At 38.2% G+C, this 17,381-nt stretch overlaps 1 protein-coding gene across 3 annotated transcripts in view; it reads right to left on the reverse strand.

Moving 5' to 3' along the window:
* Positions 1 to 5,391: 5,391 nt before the first annotated feature.
* LOC114046276 (cytoplasmic protein NCK2) overlaps positions 5,392 to 17,381 on the reverse strand; it is a 192,998-nt gene continuing 181,008 nt past the window's right edge. For all 3 annotated transcript variants that reach the window (XM_027866563.1, XM_027866564.1, XM_027866565.1), the window contains one exon: positions 5,392 to 6,879. In XM_027866563.1, the coding sequence (XP_027722364.1) occupies positions 6,685 to 6,879 (195 nt within the window). In that variant the 3' untranslated portion in view covers positions 5,392 to 6,684. The remainder of the gene's footprint in view (positions 6,880 to 17,381) is intronic.

The raw sequence follows: 17,381 nt of genomic DNA on the forward strand, positions 1-17,381 counted from the left end.
TTTGGAAATAAAGGGGCTAGCTTCCTCTTCATTTTAAACCTATAATCTATAGTCTGTTCCTAACACTCTCTACTGAGCTCACACTCTGAAAGTTGTTAGAGTCAAAAGCAAAGTTACCTAGCAAGGCTTGGGGGAGATTTTAGAGGATAAGAAAAAGTTGGGAACCTAAGGTCCACCCAGCCTATTTATTCAACAAATATGCATTAAATGCCTGCTATGCCCATATCCTCCTGTTAGGCCTAAGGAGAGATATAAAGATGACTAAGCCATAACCAGAGCTCAAGGACAAATTAAGGAAGGGATCAAGGAATCCCAGAGCAAGGAAGGGAGAAGCTGTAGGTAGAACAAAAGCCAGTATATAAAGGGAATGAAGGGCCCTCATCCAAGAAGAATTTTCATTCTTTGGCCAAGGGCTGATCCTTAGACAACATGGTTTCTGTAGAAGAGCCTGAACTGAGTACTGGGCTGTAGGTTCCTATTTTTCTTAAACTCACAATTTAAAGTCTTTCCTTTTTTTATATATCTGGAGGGATAAAGAAAAGGAAGCAATCAGGGACACCATGGTTTATGTATTTCATTGATAAGCTGGAGAATGTTCTGAGGAAGGAAACAAAGATGGTGAAGGACCTTGACATGGTATGATAACTTTTCAAATGTTTGAAGGGCTGACATATAAAAGAAATTTAGACTTGTTCTGTTCAGCCCCTGCAGACAGACCTAGGAGAAAGTTAGGTAATTTCTACCTAGGCAGAAGTTGCAAAGGCGCCAATTCAGATGGAAATGCCCAAAAGGAGAATAAATCTCTCTCTTCTCTCTCTCGAGAAGTGCCAGTTCATGACTTTAGGCCATTTGTCAATTGGGGAGTGGCTCTAATTCTTCTAAATTGTAATTAGTTCCTTATATATTGTGGTAATGAGATCTTTATCAGATTCTACCTCACACTCATCAGATTGGCAAAGACAACAACAAAGGAAAATGGCAAATGCTGGAAGGGTTGTGGGAAAACAGGCACACAGATGCAGTGTTGGAAGCCCTATGAATGGGTATAACCATTGTGGAAAGTTATTTGGAGTCATACACAAAAAGTTATTAAACAGTACATACCTTTAGACCAAGTTATACCACTGCTAGGCCTATATCCTCAAGAGATCAAATAAAAGCTAAAGAGATGTCTTTCAATTGAGGAATAGTTGAATAAGTTGTGTTATGTGAATGTGATGTAATACTGTTGTGCTGTAAGCAATGAGGAAATAAATGATGTCAGGGACATGGAAAGATATATGAACTAATGCAAAGAAATATCCAAAAACCAGAAAAATTTATACTAAAACATCAATGTTATAAAAATGAACAATTTTGAAGATTTTTATAAACTGATAAAAATGAAATGAGCAGAACCAGGAGGATAATTTAGACACTATAAACAAACAACTTTGAAAGATGTAAGAACTATGATCCATACAAATGACCATCCATGATTCCAAAGAATTAACAATGAAACATCAATAAATATTTATTAAGCACTTACTACGTGCCAGGCACTGTGCTAAGCACTGGAAATACAAAAAGAGGCAAAAGATAGTTCGTGGCCATCAGGGAGTTTACAATATAATGGGGGAGACAACATGCAAACAAATTTAAACAAAGCAAGCAATATACAAATTATTTAGGAAATAATTAAAGAAGAAAAGCAATGGAATTAAGAGGGGTTAAGGAAGGCTTCGTGTAGAAGGCAGGTTTTTATTTGGGACTTGAAGGACGCCAAGGAAGTCAAAAGTCAAAAAAAAAAAAAAAAAAGAGTAGAGGAGTGAGAGCATTCCAGGCATGGAGGAGAGCCATAGAAAATATTCATAATGTAAAAACAAAACACATCAATAAAACTTAAAAAGAAAATCACAAGCAAAAGGGTCTGTCTCAAAGGGTCCTCAACTTTGAATATCTTCAAAAGCAAAAACTGTATAAACCATTAATTGGTATGTTATAGTATGACTTTGACTAAATGCCCTCTGAGATCTCTTCTCTTAAACTTGCCACCGGTATCTTTTAGGCAACTGAGGCAGTATGGTACAACGTGCTTATAGTGGCCAGCACTACAGAAATACCTAGGGTTCAAGTCCTGACTGGCACTTCAGAAGAGGCCACGCTCCACTTCATTTATAGCTCTGCACTCCCTTTCTCTTTCTTTCTCCTTGTCTTGCCCAACCTACTGCACAAAAGCCCCTCCCCTTAGCATCCTCTTTATGTGTTACTTTCCCCCTCTAGTATGTAAGTTTTTTGGGAGCTGGGGCTATCTTGCTCAAATTTGTATCCCCAGCATTTAGTAAATGCTTTCTCTATTAGTTGCATGACCTTGGGCAAGTCACTTAATTTCTACAAGCCTTAGAATCCTACCTGTAGAAAGATGGAGTTAGACTAGATCATCTCTATGGCTACTCCAGAGCTAACATTATATTGCCAGTAGTTGAGAGTTAGCATGGTATTGGGGACAGAAAATCAGCCTTGTGGTGAGGAAGTCCCAGGATTAAGTCCTTCTCCTAACACATACTTCTTGTACTAACAAGGCTAAGCCATTTAACTCAGTTCCTATAAAATAGGAATAATTAATAGCACCTACTTCACAGAGCTGCTGAGGAACAAATTAGATTTTTTACACACACACACACACACACACACACACACACACAAAGTTTTTGCAAACTTTAAAGCTATATCTACCTATATATACGCTAACATGATAATGCCATTAACTCTAACTGAATTCATTAATAAACATTTCAAAGAATATAGGGCCAGTCATGAACCAACCTCTCTGGCACTCCAGTTATTATTTACCAGTATCTTCAAAGATGTTATCTTCTTATCTAATAATGAGGACATCCTCATGGCAGCCCAAGGTTCTAGAAACACTTTTTGGTCCTCTATGTCTCCCTATGTTACAGAAAGTCATTTATCCCTGCCCACTAGTGATCTAGTAGTAAAATGGTGCAATTAGTTGCTGTTTGCCATGACTATCAGGTGAAGATGTGAAATTGTTGAGAAGGGCCTTGCCATTGTGGGTGGTAACAGGAGTCTTCTCTAAGATGGAAAAATTCTTTCCTACTAGTATATTATGAACAATCTAATAAGACCATTGGGATGAGGGAAGCAGGGTTGGGCCAAAGACAGCCATTGCAGGCCTTCATGACCAAATATGGATTCGGCTTTCAAGGTCTAACAATAAAAGTCTACGACGGCATAGAAGGGAAGGCCAGTTGGCTACCTTGTAGAGTTCAGACTGAAGTTCTTCTTTAAGAATACCTGGTTGGGTCATTCTTGATTAATGAGCTATCATTTAAGAGATCAGTCTAATTTCCTTATATCATAAAACCAAAATTAACATATCTATGTCATATTGTATTTTTAAAAAATTTGTTAAACATTTCCCAATTACATTTTAATCTGGTTTGGCCTAACTTGGGCATGCAGTTTCAGAGAGTTTGACAGTGGGAATTATTTCTTGGAGAGAGGAAAGTTGTCTATGTCAGGGAAAATTTAAGGGTGAATCCCGAGGATGGTTTTGCCTCTCAGGATTCCAGTTTAAGAAGATAGTTAATTTTTTTTTTAATTTTGCCTGAAGCAGTAGTACCTAGCAGTGTATATTTTTGAGGTGAGGTGTTTAAGAAGCATACGTACGTGGATTAAATCTTTAAGTTGTAAGGGCTCTCCCCCCACCCAAATATTGTAATTCTTCTGACAGCTGGGAAACTAGGTACCATTAAGACTTTAATCAGCAACAATCAATCAGCATTTATTAATCACCTGCTATGTGCTAGAGATGTCTTAGGAACTGAGGATACAAAGACAAATTCGACTCAGTCTCTGTCCTCAAGAAGTTCACTTTCTATTGGGAGAATTGGGTATGAATCTGACTGATTCACAGAAGTTATATTTCTGGGGAAGGATGAATTTGAGAGAAACCTACAAGAAAGCCAAGTGATAGAAAGAGCTCTCAATAGGTTTCCCCTTTCAATGGAGAGTGGACTTTTCCACTTTCACTAACTGGGCCTTGAGGTTGGATTGACTGAGTAATGATGAATAATCAAGCATGTTAAGAGAGAGGCGCCAGGGTTAGTATCTTATAATTCATATCGGATTACAAATAATTCTATTTTAGTTCCCAAGTTATTTTGTTTCTCAGAATCCTGTTTCCTTCCATACTCAGCTCAAATGCCACCATCTACATGCTTTCATGATTTCCTTCCCACTTACTGCCCCCCTCCACCAGTTATTACAAGTGCTTTGTTTAAAATTATTCTATATCTATTGTGTACATATTCTGTATACATAGTCCCCCAGCAGAATGTAAGCTCTTTGAGGACAAGGACTGTATTACTTTTGTTTTTGTATCCTCAGTACCTAGCATGGTGCCAAGCACATAGTAGGTGGTTAATAAATACTGACTGAAGTCTTATTGGTGGCTCTTTTTCTAGCTGTCAGAAGGATCTACAATAATTTGGGGGAGGGGGAGAAGAGACCAGCTCCACCTTACAACCTCTACAATTGTGTAAACCAAGAGGTCTACCTAACAATGTCTCCTGTATGTAAATCAAATCATATTCTAAATACATCAAAAGAACTCATTATTTGGAGAAATCCTACATGATTCTGGCAAAAAAGACAACCTTATCAGTAAAGCATTTAATCTCAGTTTCCCAAAAGTTAATTAACTATCTGTATAAACAGGTCTTCCAGAGATACTGTGCAAATCAGGTAGGCTAAAGGGGTGTTTTATTTGACTACAAAAGTTATATGTTCATATGGAGCTATGCTCACAGCCAAGGAATCTTCCATTTATTAACACTCATGGTCTATAATTTACAGTTATCTTAAGAAAGAAACAAAGGGCTAGTGGGCTAGAGTATAGTTTTTGCTAGGGAGAATATACATTAAATGTGAAGTTGTATAAGCCAAGGGTGAGGGGCAGGAGAAGAGGCAGAGGAACAAGCATTTGTTAAGCACCTACTATGTGCTGAAAATTGTGATAAGCTCTTTACAAATATTATCTCATTGAATCCTCAAAATAACCCTGGGAGGTAGGAAAACTACCCTTGTAAACACTGGATTAACACCAGTTTTGATAAAATGTCAAATATCTTGATTAAAAAAAAGAACAAGCTTAGGTGATAACTGAGATAGTAGCTTTTTTTTAAAAAATAATTTGACTGTTTATTATTTCAACATAACAATACCATAATCAGAAAAAGGGCACATAATATAACATAGCGAAGGCACTAAAACTCTTAAATTTTTTTCTCTAAACCATTCAGGCCCCAAGTTACTGTAAATCTAGTATTCATTCAATTTCTATGGTTGAATTTGAGTGCTAATAGAGATAAAGACACATACTCAGTCTTGACATAATACCTTTTTTATTACAATATCCAAAAAACTGTGTATGCAAGTTTAGGGGATCTCAAGACCCCTTCTTCAATCTCAGGAATGTGCCATCTCAAGACTGTATATTTAAACTATAAAGAAGTTTAAATGTAAAGAAAAGAGAAAATGCATTTTCTTTATAAACATTCTGTGTGTCTCTTACTACCAATCACATCATCTTTTGTAAACCCTGAAGAATTTTCCCTGTAAAGCAAATAATATATATATGTATACATATATATATATGTAAATATATATATATAGTGTTGGTAGCCCCCCTTCCCCAAAAGATCAGTTTTTTTGTAATCATCTGCATTAGTGTCAACAAACAGCTACAGATACATATTACTTTGAGAATTAAATACATAATTGTTAAATTCAAACAAGCAGAAGGGCAAGAGGAAAAAGGATTATGTGGATGGCACATTTGGTGGTATAGATTACCAAAACCTTCAGTCTTCATAAGCCACTGATTCTCTCTCTTGCAAATCAGCTTTCAAGGGAATTCTCTTTGTTGCAACCACAGACCAAAATACACTAGATAGATTTCTTTTACTACAATCTTACCATAGTAGTTTAAGAAGTCCTATTACAAAATGCTTTAATTGGTGTACTCTTATATAGAGTCAAGGAAGCAACGTAATAGCAGAATACAGCATAGAGTGCTTCTAGATTCTAGGAATTTTTGTCATACACTACCTGGTAAGCAAAGAGCTACAGAACTCACAGCCACAACTGTTTATGTCTACTATATTTCACTTAATTAGCTGTAGCTTCAGTGCATTCAAACTGTGCCCAATGTCTCTTAACTAAGAGTTCTGTCAGCATGAACAAGTTGAACAGATTAACACTGTCTCCAATTGAAAAGAACAAAAGCAAACCAAACTTGCCTCCCTCTCTCATCTCCAAATTCTGTAAACCCGGGAGGGAGAGGGACTTTAGAACTCAGGAGTGGAAGTAAGTACTGATAATGGTCACTTAAGTTTTTAATCTGAGGGGAAGCAAACTGAACCAAATAGAACTGGGGGGGGGGGGGGGGGGGGGGGGGGGGGGGAGACAAACTAGGCAAATGAACCAAAAATCAAGGACAAACGACCCGATAGAGCAAAGCCCTCTGGTAAGCAAGAGCCCGAGGTTTGGGACTGCATCAGGTAGGAGGTCAGCTCTGCTCTGTGTAGGTGAATGGTGGACCTAAGGCCTGTAGTTTAGTGAGAAGCGGACTAGGCGTTTAGTGAGAAGAGAACTAGGCAGCCTAGCCCCTCTTTAATGTCACTGAAGTGCTTTGATGAGATATAACTTTTCCCCGTGTTCACTGGTGAAAATAGGTGCTTTTTTGTAGTGTTCCACCAATTCATCCATAGTATGAAATCGACGCTGTCCAATGCAATAGACATTGTCCAAAAGCTGCACCTTGAAATGTTTGTTCTTCCCTGAAGCTTTAAGAGATACGGAGAAGTCACTGGGCTGCAAGGGAAAAAAAAAAGGGGGTTATAACATGATCACAGACAAAGGATGTAGTGGGGGTGCACCAAACACCATTAAGCAGCCACATACTTCAAAACCCACTGTGAGAATGAAAAGAATTCACTTTGATGTAGCAAATGCCCATTTTTCCCAGAGCCCAGGCGATCATAACTTTCAAACCAATTTTTCCCCTACTACTATGAGATGACTGATGTTCATAATAATGACCCCGAGACACTACAGGATTCTGATAGAACTTTCCAATCAATAAAGGTTAAATTATGTTCAATATAATTTCAGCATGAATTCCTGTACCGCAGTTTCCTCATCTATAAAAGAAGGAGGCTGAACTAAATGATCTTTAAGAATCCATTTCCAGTTCTAACAATCTATGCATGGTAAACAGAGTACCTCTCAGATAATGGGATTATTTAATTAACCATAACATTGCATTCCTACAACAGTGGATAAACTGGAATTTACTGTAAATTATTTATATATTGGCATGGTCAGAGTCTGGAAATGAATACTTACCTGTTTCTACCACTCTGTGAAATAAGGAAAGCATCCTATAGTTCTTTGCTAGGTTACTCAGGAGAAAAAAGTATCACATTATAAACAGGTGTGAAGATTGATATGACCCTTCAAGAGAGGAGGCCATCTTATGCAACTAATCCATTTTACTGATGAAGAAATTGAGACTCGATGCATTTAAGTGACTTACCCAAGGTCATAAAAGTAGAAAGTAAAAGAACCAGGATTCAAACCCAAGATCCCTGATTCCAAGCCCAGCACATTTCCCATTATCCCACCCTGGGAGTTTCCTTCCCTTATGAAATAAAAAGTTTCCCCCCACTTCCCCACCACCCTCAACAAGATTATAAAAGCTAATTAAATTGGAGGAGTATTCTCTTACTTATTTGCAAATGGGCATTTCTTTGAAAATGGACCAGAACAGGCATGTCATTGGACACGACACAAGGTATTAGTGAATCAGTCAACAGCACTTATTAAGGGCTTATCATGTGCCAGGCACTATGCTAAATCCCTGGGGATACAAAGAAAAGCAAAAACAGTCCCTGTTTTCAAGGAGCTCACATTCTAAAGGGGACAACAATATGTAAATAATTAGGGACATACAAGATACATACAGAATAGAGGGAATGTAATCTCAGAGAGAAGGCATTAGCAGCTGTGGGAGGAGTGGGGTATAGAGGGGGCTGGGAAAGGCTTCCTGCAAAGGCAGTATCTGAGTTGAGCCTTGAAACAAAGAGGATTCTAAGAGATGGATGGAGGTGGGGAGAAACAGCAAAAAAAAAAAAAAAAAAAAAAAAAAAGATAAAAAAATCAGAGCACAAGAAGGTAAAAGAAATTATTATGATTTTATTAATGTGACCTTGCCAAAGGGAACTCATATCACATTGAATTTTTAGTAAAGTGGCATAAACAAAGGAACGAGGTGAGCAAGACTCATTTCCAGGTATTCTGTATTATTTTCAGGATGGCCACTAGAGGGCCTGTCTTGCTTTTTCTTGGGGGGGAAAACAACACATTAAAAATATAGCTTCAAATTTTTCAGAAGCAAGGCAGTAGAGGACCCTGACTATGTATTACTATTTCACTCCAACTTGAGTGTCCACAATGAATAATATTCTAAATAATTACTCTAGGAAAACCAAAAACCACAATTTTATCCCAGATTTCACGGAGCATCACCATCTTAGCTGGGGCTGCTAAGAGGCAAGATGAACAGAAGCTACTTAGAAGACAGTTCCTTAGTTATGTGTGTTTTGAAGAAAAAACAAATTCTAAACTACTCTTGACTTGGTTACTCTGTTTAGGATTCCCCGCCCCCCCCAAAAATACAGTAGAATTCTGAGAATCCTGTAACAAAGGGCTGTAGCATAGCAACATTACACAACAGTGATAGCTACATAAGAATTTTCTGATGTGGTCTAAAGTTTTTGTTTCACTTCCACATAGATCATACTATACCAAGCAAACTTTTGTAATGAAAGTGTGTTCTGGCCTGGGACTGACCTGTAGATTCTAGTAGTCTATATTCAATAATTGAACGAAATGAGACATGTGTAGTAGGTCACTCAACAGTTAACAACAGGAGAATAATTTAGCCATAGAAAAAGAAAGATATTTAATAAGGATAAGCATTGAGGCAGCTAGGTGGTACAGTGGAAGAACACTGGGCTTGGAATCATGGCAGTGCCAGAGGAGAGAAAGGAAGGATATATGCAACTGTACACTATAGTACATCAGGACAAGCACTGGAAATGGCACATGAACATCCTCGTGGATACCTCCTCCTTGGGTGAGGAGGAAGTAAGGTCAATAGCCTGAGCCTTTAGTCTCCAGAGCTAGTTAAGTGTTGCTGATAATTTCAATACCTTTGGAGGAAGAATTAGCCTAACTTACATAGCTATTGCTCCTGCCGACAAAGGATATACATTCACACAGAGATTCAAGGATCGATGCATGTTTGGGGAATGGAATACATGCACCTTCTCAAAATCCTATTTGGATGGCTCATCAGGTTCACCATGGAGGTTGTTACCCTGGGCTACAAATGCTATGCTACCAGAGTGTGAATTCTGGCTGCTTCTACTATGCTGGAAAGGCTTTGGGTAAAGCAACTCAGTAGGCTGGCCACAGCAACCCATGAAACAAAGAAAAATGCAAAAATGATTCCACACCACCCATTTCCTTTATGGCAATGATAGTGGCCAAAGAACAAGAATGAAGATGGAGGGTACTGAGAATGACAAATATTTCAGATTATCTAGAAACATCAATTTAGCCTTGGGTAGAAAAATGTGAGATAATCCTGGCTAGCGATCAACAAATGAACACACTTCTGGACCAACTGTATAATCAGTAAGTCAAGAAGTATTTATTTGGCACCTACCATATACTAGGCACTGTGCTAAGTGTTGGGAGGTATAAATAAAGGCCAAAAAAAATAGTCCTTGCTCTCAAGGAACTCATAAGGATGAAGGAGGAGACAACATACGTACAAATAGGATATCTACAGGCTAAGCTGGAGATAATCTCAGAGCGCAGGATCTAAGATTAAGGAAGATTGCAAAAAGCTTCTTGTACAAGGTAGGATTTTAGCTGGTACTTGAAAGATGCCAGAGAAGCCAGGAAGTAGAGTCGAGGAGGGAGAGGGTTTCAGGCATGAGAGAGAGCCAGTAAAAATGCCTGGTCCAGGCATTTGGATAGAGTGCCAGGCTTAGAGTCAGGAAGACCTGAGTTCAAATTTCGCCTCCAACACCTATTATAGCTATGTGATTAACCTCTGTTTATCTGATTTTCCTCATTTGTAAAATGGGGATAATAATAATTTGACAGCTGAGTGGATTGGAGTAGGGAAAAACTTAGGGCAAGGAGACCAACCAGGAGGCTATTGCAATAGTAAAGACATGAGGGGTGAGAGCCTGTACCATGTGGTGATAGTGCCAGGGGACAGAAAGGAGGGACGACAAGAAATGACCAGATTTGGCAACTGCCTGGATGGGGAGGGGGAAGACCGAGGAGTCAAGGATGACCAGTTGGGAGCCTGAGTGACTGAAAGTGTGGCAGTACCCCTGATGATAAAAAGGAAGTAAGGAGAATGGGAGGGTTTGGAGGAAAATATAATGAGTTTGATTTTGGTCATGATGAGTTTAAGATTATCTTTTATAGGATAGCCAGTTCAAGATAACCAATAAACAGTTGGCATTGGGAGACCGGATGTCAAAAGAGAGATGAAAGCTGGAGAGAAAGAACTAAGAATTATATGCACAGGAGCTGATGAGATCATCAAGTGAACAGACTAGAGGGAGAAGAGAAAAAAGCCCAGAAGAGAGGCCTGGGGACACCCCTGGCAGGTGTGACCTAGATGAAGATCCAGCAAAGGAGACAGAGAAGGGTCAGACAGGTAGGAGGAGAACCAGGTGAGGGCACAATTACAAAAACCTAGAGAAAAGAAAGTATAAGAGAAAAGGGTGATCAACAGTGTCAAAAGCACAGAGAGGTCAAGAAGGATGATGTCTGAGAAAAGACCATTAGATGTGGTGGCTAAGAGATCATTGGTAACTTTGGGGAAAGTACAGTTATCCCTTCCCCATCGTGACTTTCCCCATTGTGGTTTTGATATATTGTGGGCTGGCATAAGAAATTAAATGGGAAATCTGGGGGAGTTTTGTGGAAGCCACAGATGACACTCAAAGACCAGCACATGACACAGAACCTACGACCAAATACTGAACCCAAATGTTACAATAAGTAACAAAAAGAAAAAAAATCAGACTTCTTCTCTGGTAAAAAAAAAAAAAAATTTAAACAGACTTTCTAGATTGCCACCGCACCCCTAAGCCTCATGACGTGCAAAGCATACCTGTAATTTCAGCTGAATGGTAAGGTTAGAAGCCAGACTGAATACAAAGGAGAGTGGAAGAATCTATTGGACACAGCATCCTGAAGGTATTTAGCAACAAAAGGGAGAAGAGATATGGGGTCAAAGTTAACAAAGATGGATGGATCAACTGAAGAGTTTTTTGAATATTATCAACCTTGACAATCTCATAAATGAAGCCAGAAAATAAAAGAAAATTGTAACTAATTGAAAGATTCACCCTCTAGTTCTCCTTGGTGAAGCAAATAACAGTTGCAGAAATTAATTTTATGGTTTATCCAAAGGCAACAAGAAAAAAATTTCATGGGGCATTTACAAAAAAACAAAAACAAAAATAAAAAACCACCCAGTAATATGATTATAATTTATATACCTACATCTGATGCAGAAAATAAGGAAGCAGTAAAATTCTATGAAGAATTTTTTGAGATACTCTTAATAGAAGGGTGTAACAAATAAAGTAGAAATTATGTTTCAAGAGTAAGATTAAAGGCTTTATAGTACAGACTATACAGAAGCCTCATACCTATACATGATGAATAATTATTTCAAGAAGAAAGTAGGAAGGTACTGGGCATGGCAGTACCAAACAGCATGAGTGTACACCCACACACACACACACACACACACACACACACACACACACACACACAAATCTGATTACACTATAATAGTCAGGAAAGTACTGGTTACTAACGTGGGAATAATTTCTGAATCAGCAGTCTGTTGTCCACCTACTCTCTAATTATTAATATTAATCAGGCATATGGTATTTGCCCATTATGCATAGAAGATGCACAGCGCTGATTCCAAAGCAAAAATAGGTTCTTATGGATGGTGAAGTCTTCCAGATGTTCCTGTTTGCAAATGACATTGTTTCACAATCATTAAGACCAGGCACACCACAGACCTTCCTAAGTAATTATTCAAAAGAGTTCAGCCTACCTACACAGGAAAAACCAAGTGGATGAAGAATTTTTACTATCCAGACCATCACATGCAGATGCATGAGTAACACATAGAAATTATCTATCAGTACACATCTTTCAGGCACATAATATGCATGGAAAATTAGCTGGGTGTAGGAATGAATAGGAGGAAGGAAACAGATTGGAGTGCCTTTGGAAAATTGTCTTTTAATGACCTCCAAGCTTCTCCCATGAAACAAAGGTCCATATATTTTTTTTAACAATAGAATTCTTTCATGGCTGCTTTATAGCTGTTAGTCATAGTTAGTTATTATTCACAAGTCTCTGAAAAAAATTAAAGGTAAGGATCACCCAAAGGCCAATGGAGAGAGACACAGTGGATATGAACACATTACAGGCAAAGAACTGCATTAGAGAAACAGGGTTCAGGATGTCAGAGATGTGTAATAGGAAAAGGAGAATCAGTCATTAGTGATAACTGACTAATAGCTTAATTATTAGTACCTGGGAAGTTTTGGAAGATGGTCCCCAAAACACTGGCTAGAAAGGATTTAAGGGAATTACATAAGATGGGCAGGAATGAATAAGATGCAATCTGCATCATCAAAATGAGTGCCCAGATTGATGAGATCACTAATCTCCTGAAGCATGAAAGATACATGAGTGAGCCATACTATATGAGCAAAATGAAATTAAAATAAAAGCTAAGTAGTCAGAAGAATTCCCAAACAAAACTTTATTTTAAATTTAACTTAATCAGTAATTTAATGTGTGTGGATAATTAACTGAGGCAACAGAAAAAAATGACCTTTATTTATGGTCAGTGTTTGTATTTAAATAAGGCAGCAGAGTTTAAGCATATGTAAAGTTTTACCTTTAAGCAAAGAAGATTTTCCCTAAGAAATAAGAGGAAGAACTCCAGGCATATCACATCCCACACTGCCAATGGCTTTACAATTGTATTTTTAACACATCGTAGCTAAACCCCAGTGAAGGGGAAGAGATGATGTACTTCTTCACTTGGCAGATCTCTACAGGCCATCCTAGACCAGCCCAGTTCTGTGGTCTTACACTCTCCCTGCAATGCTTAGGACTGCCTAGAGATTTCCCAGACAGTTGTCTCACTTAGTCAGTGCCTGCCTACCTCTTTCCAGTACCTCCGATTCATGCATTATTTTATACCATAGTTACTAGTGAATGTGTTTACCTAGGGAGATTTACCTTGGATTACCAAAATTAAAAAAACCTTAAAGCCATAACATGACCTCACTAAGCATTAGCCAGCTTTTTAGCTGATCAAATACCAACTGGTTAGCAACCCTAGTTCATATCCCCATTTGCCTCTTATACTGCGAGCTCTGTGCTATCAGGTGATTGTTATCTGAAGCAACAAGACATAGCAAGAAGAGTAATTAATTTGCAGATAGGTCCAATATTTACTGGCCATATGTGGTCACGGGCAAGTCACTCGCTGTTTCCCCATCTGCAAAATGGAGATAACTTTCACACTTCCTAACTCATAGGGATATACTGGAGAAAGTACTTTTTAAAACCTTAAAACATTAAGTATTAACTTATATTTTGCATGTTGTTTCAAAAAAATTCCCCAAAAATAAAAAAATTCCCAAATCACATATATATAACTTATTGCTAGTAAACTCACAGAAAACAAATAGAATATAAAAAACAGTGGTGAGAAGTCCCATATTGATGGGAATGCCAAGGCAAACTTCATTTTCTTCAGTCCCCTTCATTCTTTCTCCAAATGCCTGTCTGATCATGGTCTAGACTTGGGTTGTGGGTCTTGACTTAGTCTAAGGGATCATGTCATACTGTTCCCGGTGTAGAGTATCTACCCGAGGTGGGAGGCTGGGGACACTAAGGGCACTACTTAAGGTGGCTTTAAACTAAATCAAGAACCCTGGGTCTGACCTAAGGCAGACTTGAGGCTCTAAGACCAGTTCCTACATGTGATCACACATGTGTTTTTAGTGGAAATCCCCCCACGAAATATAACATTGATTTATATATTTGCATATATACATTATGTATTTGTATGTATATATATCATTTGTACTACATATTATATATACACATTATATATTTGTGTATATATATATGTATAGTAAGGTTTACAAACTGTTTTACAACTGCTTTCTCATTTAATCTTCACAACTCTGAGAGGTTAAGTACTGCTCCTATCCCCATTTTACAGATGAGGAAACTGAGGCTTAAGGAAAGTAGGTATCTTTCTCAAGATCATCTGATTTGTAAAGGTGAGGGAGATGGAACTCAAATACAGATTTTAAGTCTGATGTACTTTCTACTATACTAAAGTGCCTCTTAAAAATGGGGTTTTTATGTCATGGACACTTTAGACTGTTTGATAAAGCTTTTGAACCCCTTCTAAGAATAATGCTTTTAAATGCATAAAATAAAATACACAGGATCACAAACAAAAACAATTATGTTGAAATGTGTTCAGTTTTTTCAGTCATATCTGACTCTTTGTTGCCCCATTTGGGATTTTCTTGACAAAGATGCTAGAACGATCTGCCATTTCCTTTTCCTGATCATTTTACAGATGGGAAAATTGAGGCAAAACAGGGTAAATGACTTGCCCAGGGTCACACAGCTACTAAAGTGTCTGAGGTCACATTTGAACTCAGGAAGATTAGTCTTCCTGACTCCAGCACTGGCAGTCTATCCACTGTGCCATCAAGCTACCTAACTAAAGTACAGTTACCCCAAAAAAAAAATTTTTTTAAGGCAATTGAGGTTAAGTGACCTGCCCAGGGTCACACAGCTAGTAAATGTCAAGTGTTTGGTCTGAGGCTGCATTTGAACTCAGATCTTTCTGACTTCAGGGCCAGTGCTCTATCCACTGTGCCACCTAGCTGCCCTACCAAAATATTTTTTTAAAAAATTTACAGATTCCAGGTTAAGAAGGTTTATCTTAAAATGAGCAACTAAAAAAATATCCACATAGAGGAATGATGGATAGGACCACACATATAGAGGAACCACACCCCCTTAGGTTCAAGGTGTCTTTCTCTCTCTCTCTTTCTCACACACACACACACACACACACACACACACACACACACACACACTCACTTATAGGGATGTCTTCACAACCATTTTTCTATGACACACTTTGGAAATTCAGACTGAAAAGGAATATGCTACACTCCACCCCCATAACGTAGGGTGTTAAGCTAATATTACAAAGTGGTAGTTTAAATTTAGACTGTCAAATACTCTTAACACATTCTCTTTGTATATCTGCAACTGGGAAGCTGGACCAAAACAAACAGCCCAAAGAACTTCTCCACACATTTCAGTGTCAGGCATTATGCATATGAGACCCTAAGGAATTTTCGTTGTTCTTTTTGTTCTAACTCTGTCATCTACTGTGTGTCTTTGGACAAATCACTTAACCTCTCTGGGCCTTAATTTCTTCATCTATAAAACAAAAGGGTTGGACTACATGGTCCATAATGTTCCTTCTACCTCTAAAGCAATGATAATTCGTCATTCTTCTAGTCACATAAATAAGCTTTCTACATGGATAGGACTTGGGAACTGACCGACAGGGGAGGGAGGGAGACTGAGGAGAGACTGGTGGAAACTAGTCTGACTTTCCAAAATGGAAGAGCAACACATCATTTTAGTAGGCATTAATTATACTATTTTCTGAGGATTTTCAAATACTGGGATTAAGCTGGGCCAAATGACAAGTGCTTGTTAATTAGAAAAAAAAATAAAGAGTGGGATGTTAACGTGAGCACCTGAAATCTGAGAGGGTGTACTAAAGAATGGTAGTAGGATGGGTTCTTTCTCACTTTTGTCTACACCACTGTTATTGATGACCCATGGGTTGAGGTCCCCAGAGGAGTTCTCTTCAGGGTTTGGACTAGCTAAGCTATAAGGTCCCTTAACAGATGTATATCTTATGCTATGATCCTCTTTTTTTAGTGACCTTCTGAGCTCATATGGATTTAATTATAATACCTATGCAAAGGACTCCCAAATCTATGTAACCAGGCTTAGTTTCTCTCATGGTCCTCAGTCCTGTATCATCAATCGATCTAATTAACATTCATTAAGCACCTACTATGTGGCAATAAGCATCACCAATTGCATCAATTAATATTTATTAAGTACCTAAGTAAGCATGCTACTGCCTATTGGGTATTTTGACTTGGATATACTGGAGAGCAGTGGTGTTAAACTCAAATAGAAACAGGGGACTAGAAGGGCAGCTAGGTGGTACAGTGGATAGAGCACAGGCCCTGGAGTCAGGAGGACCTGAGTTCAAATCCCAGCCTCAGACACATGATATTCACTAGGCAAGTCACTTAACCCCAATTGCCTAAAAAGAAAAGAAGCGGGACTACTAAACCACAGGTTCCCAAAATAAGGTGATATTGCCCCCTGAGGGGTGCTGGAAGGATGGGGGGGGGGCGGTGATAGCCTCCAGTACAATTGGCGTGGCATTGAATAAAAATAAGGTGGCAGTAGAAGAATAAAGAAAGAAGATAAGAAAGTTTTGAAAGACCATTTGTACATGTTTCATCTGTTATGTAACCAAGTTAAAGTCGCAGTGATTACATTATTTTCCAAATAAACACAAAATGCAAGTTATAACCCATTAGTGGTCAAGTCCACTGACAGGTCTTAACAAGAAAATGTTGTGAGGCGAGTGTGTTTCACATTGTGAGGAAGCCTAGCATGCATTGGCAGGAATAAGTGAGTGTAACGACTTGTTTACAACACGATACTATATGGTTACATAACGCAATAGAGCATCATCAACATTTTAATGCAGGAAAACCCCCACAAATTTACAATAAATTCTTAAATTTAAAATGTGTCATTTTTTACAAAAATATTTTTTTTTGCAATTATACAAATTAAAAAGAAAAGTTAAAGGGTTAATGAAAGTAGATTTCCAGGGGGGCACTGAATAATTTTTTTTTTTTTGAAAAGGGGGCAAGTCTGGGAACCTCTGCACTAAACTGTACGTAAGGATCCCTTCAGGCCACATGCTATAACATACATTAACATTATGTTTTATTGCGCTTTTACTTATTTTGCTAAATATTTACCAATTATATTTTAATCTGGTTTTAGCTGCATTTGTTGCCCACGGGCTGCAT

Source organism: Vombatus ursinus, unplaced genomic scaffold, assembly GCF_900497805.2.
Source record: "Vombatus ursinus unplaced genomic scaffold, bare-nosed wombat genome assembly UNPS02014781.1, whole genome shotgun sequence".
Classification (NCBI taxonomy): Eukaryota; Metazoa; Chordata; class Mammalia; order Diprotodontia; family Vombatidae; genus Vombatus; species Vombatus ursinus.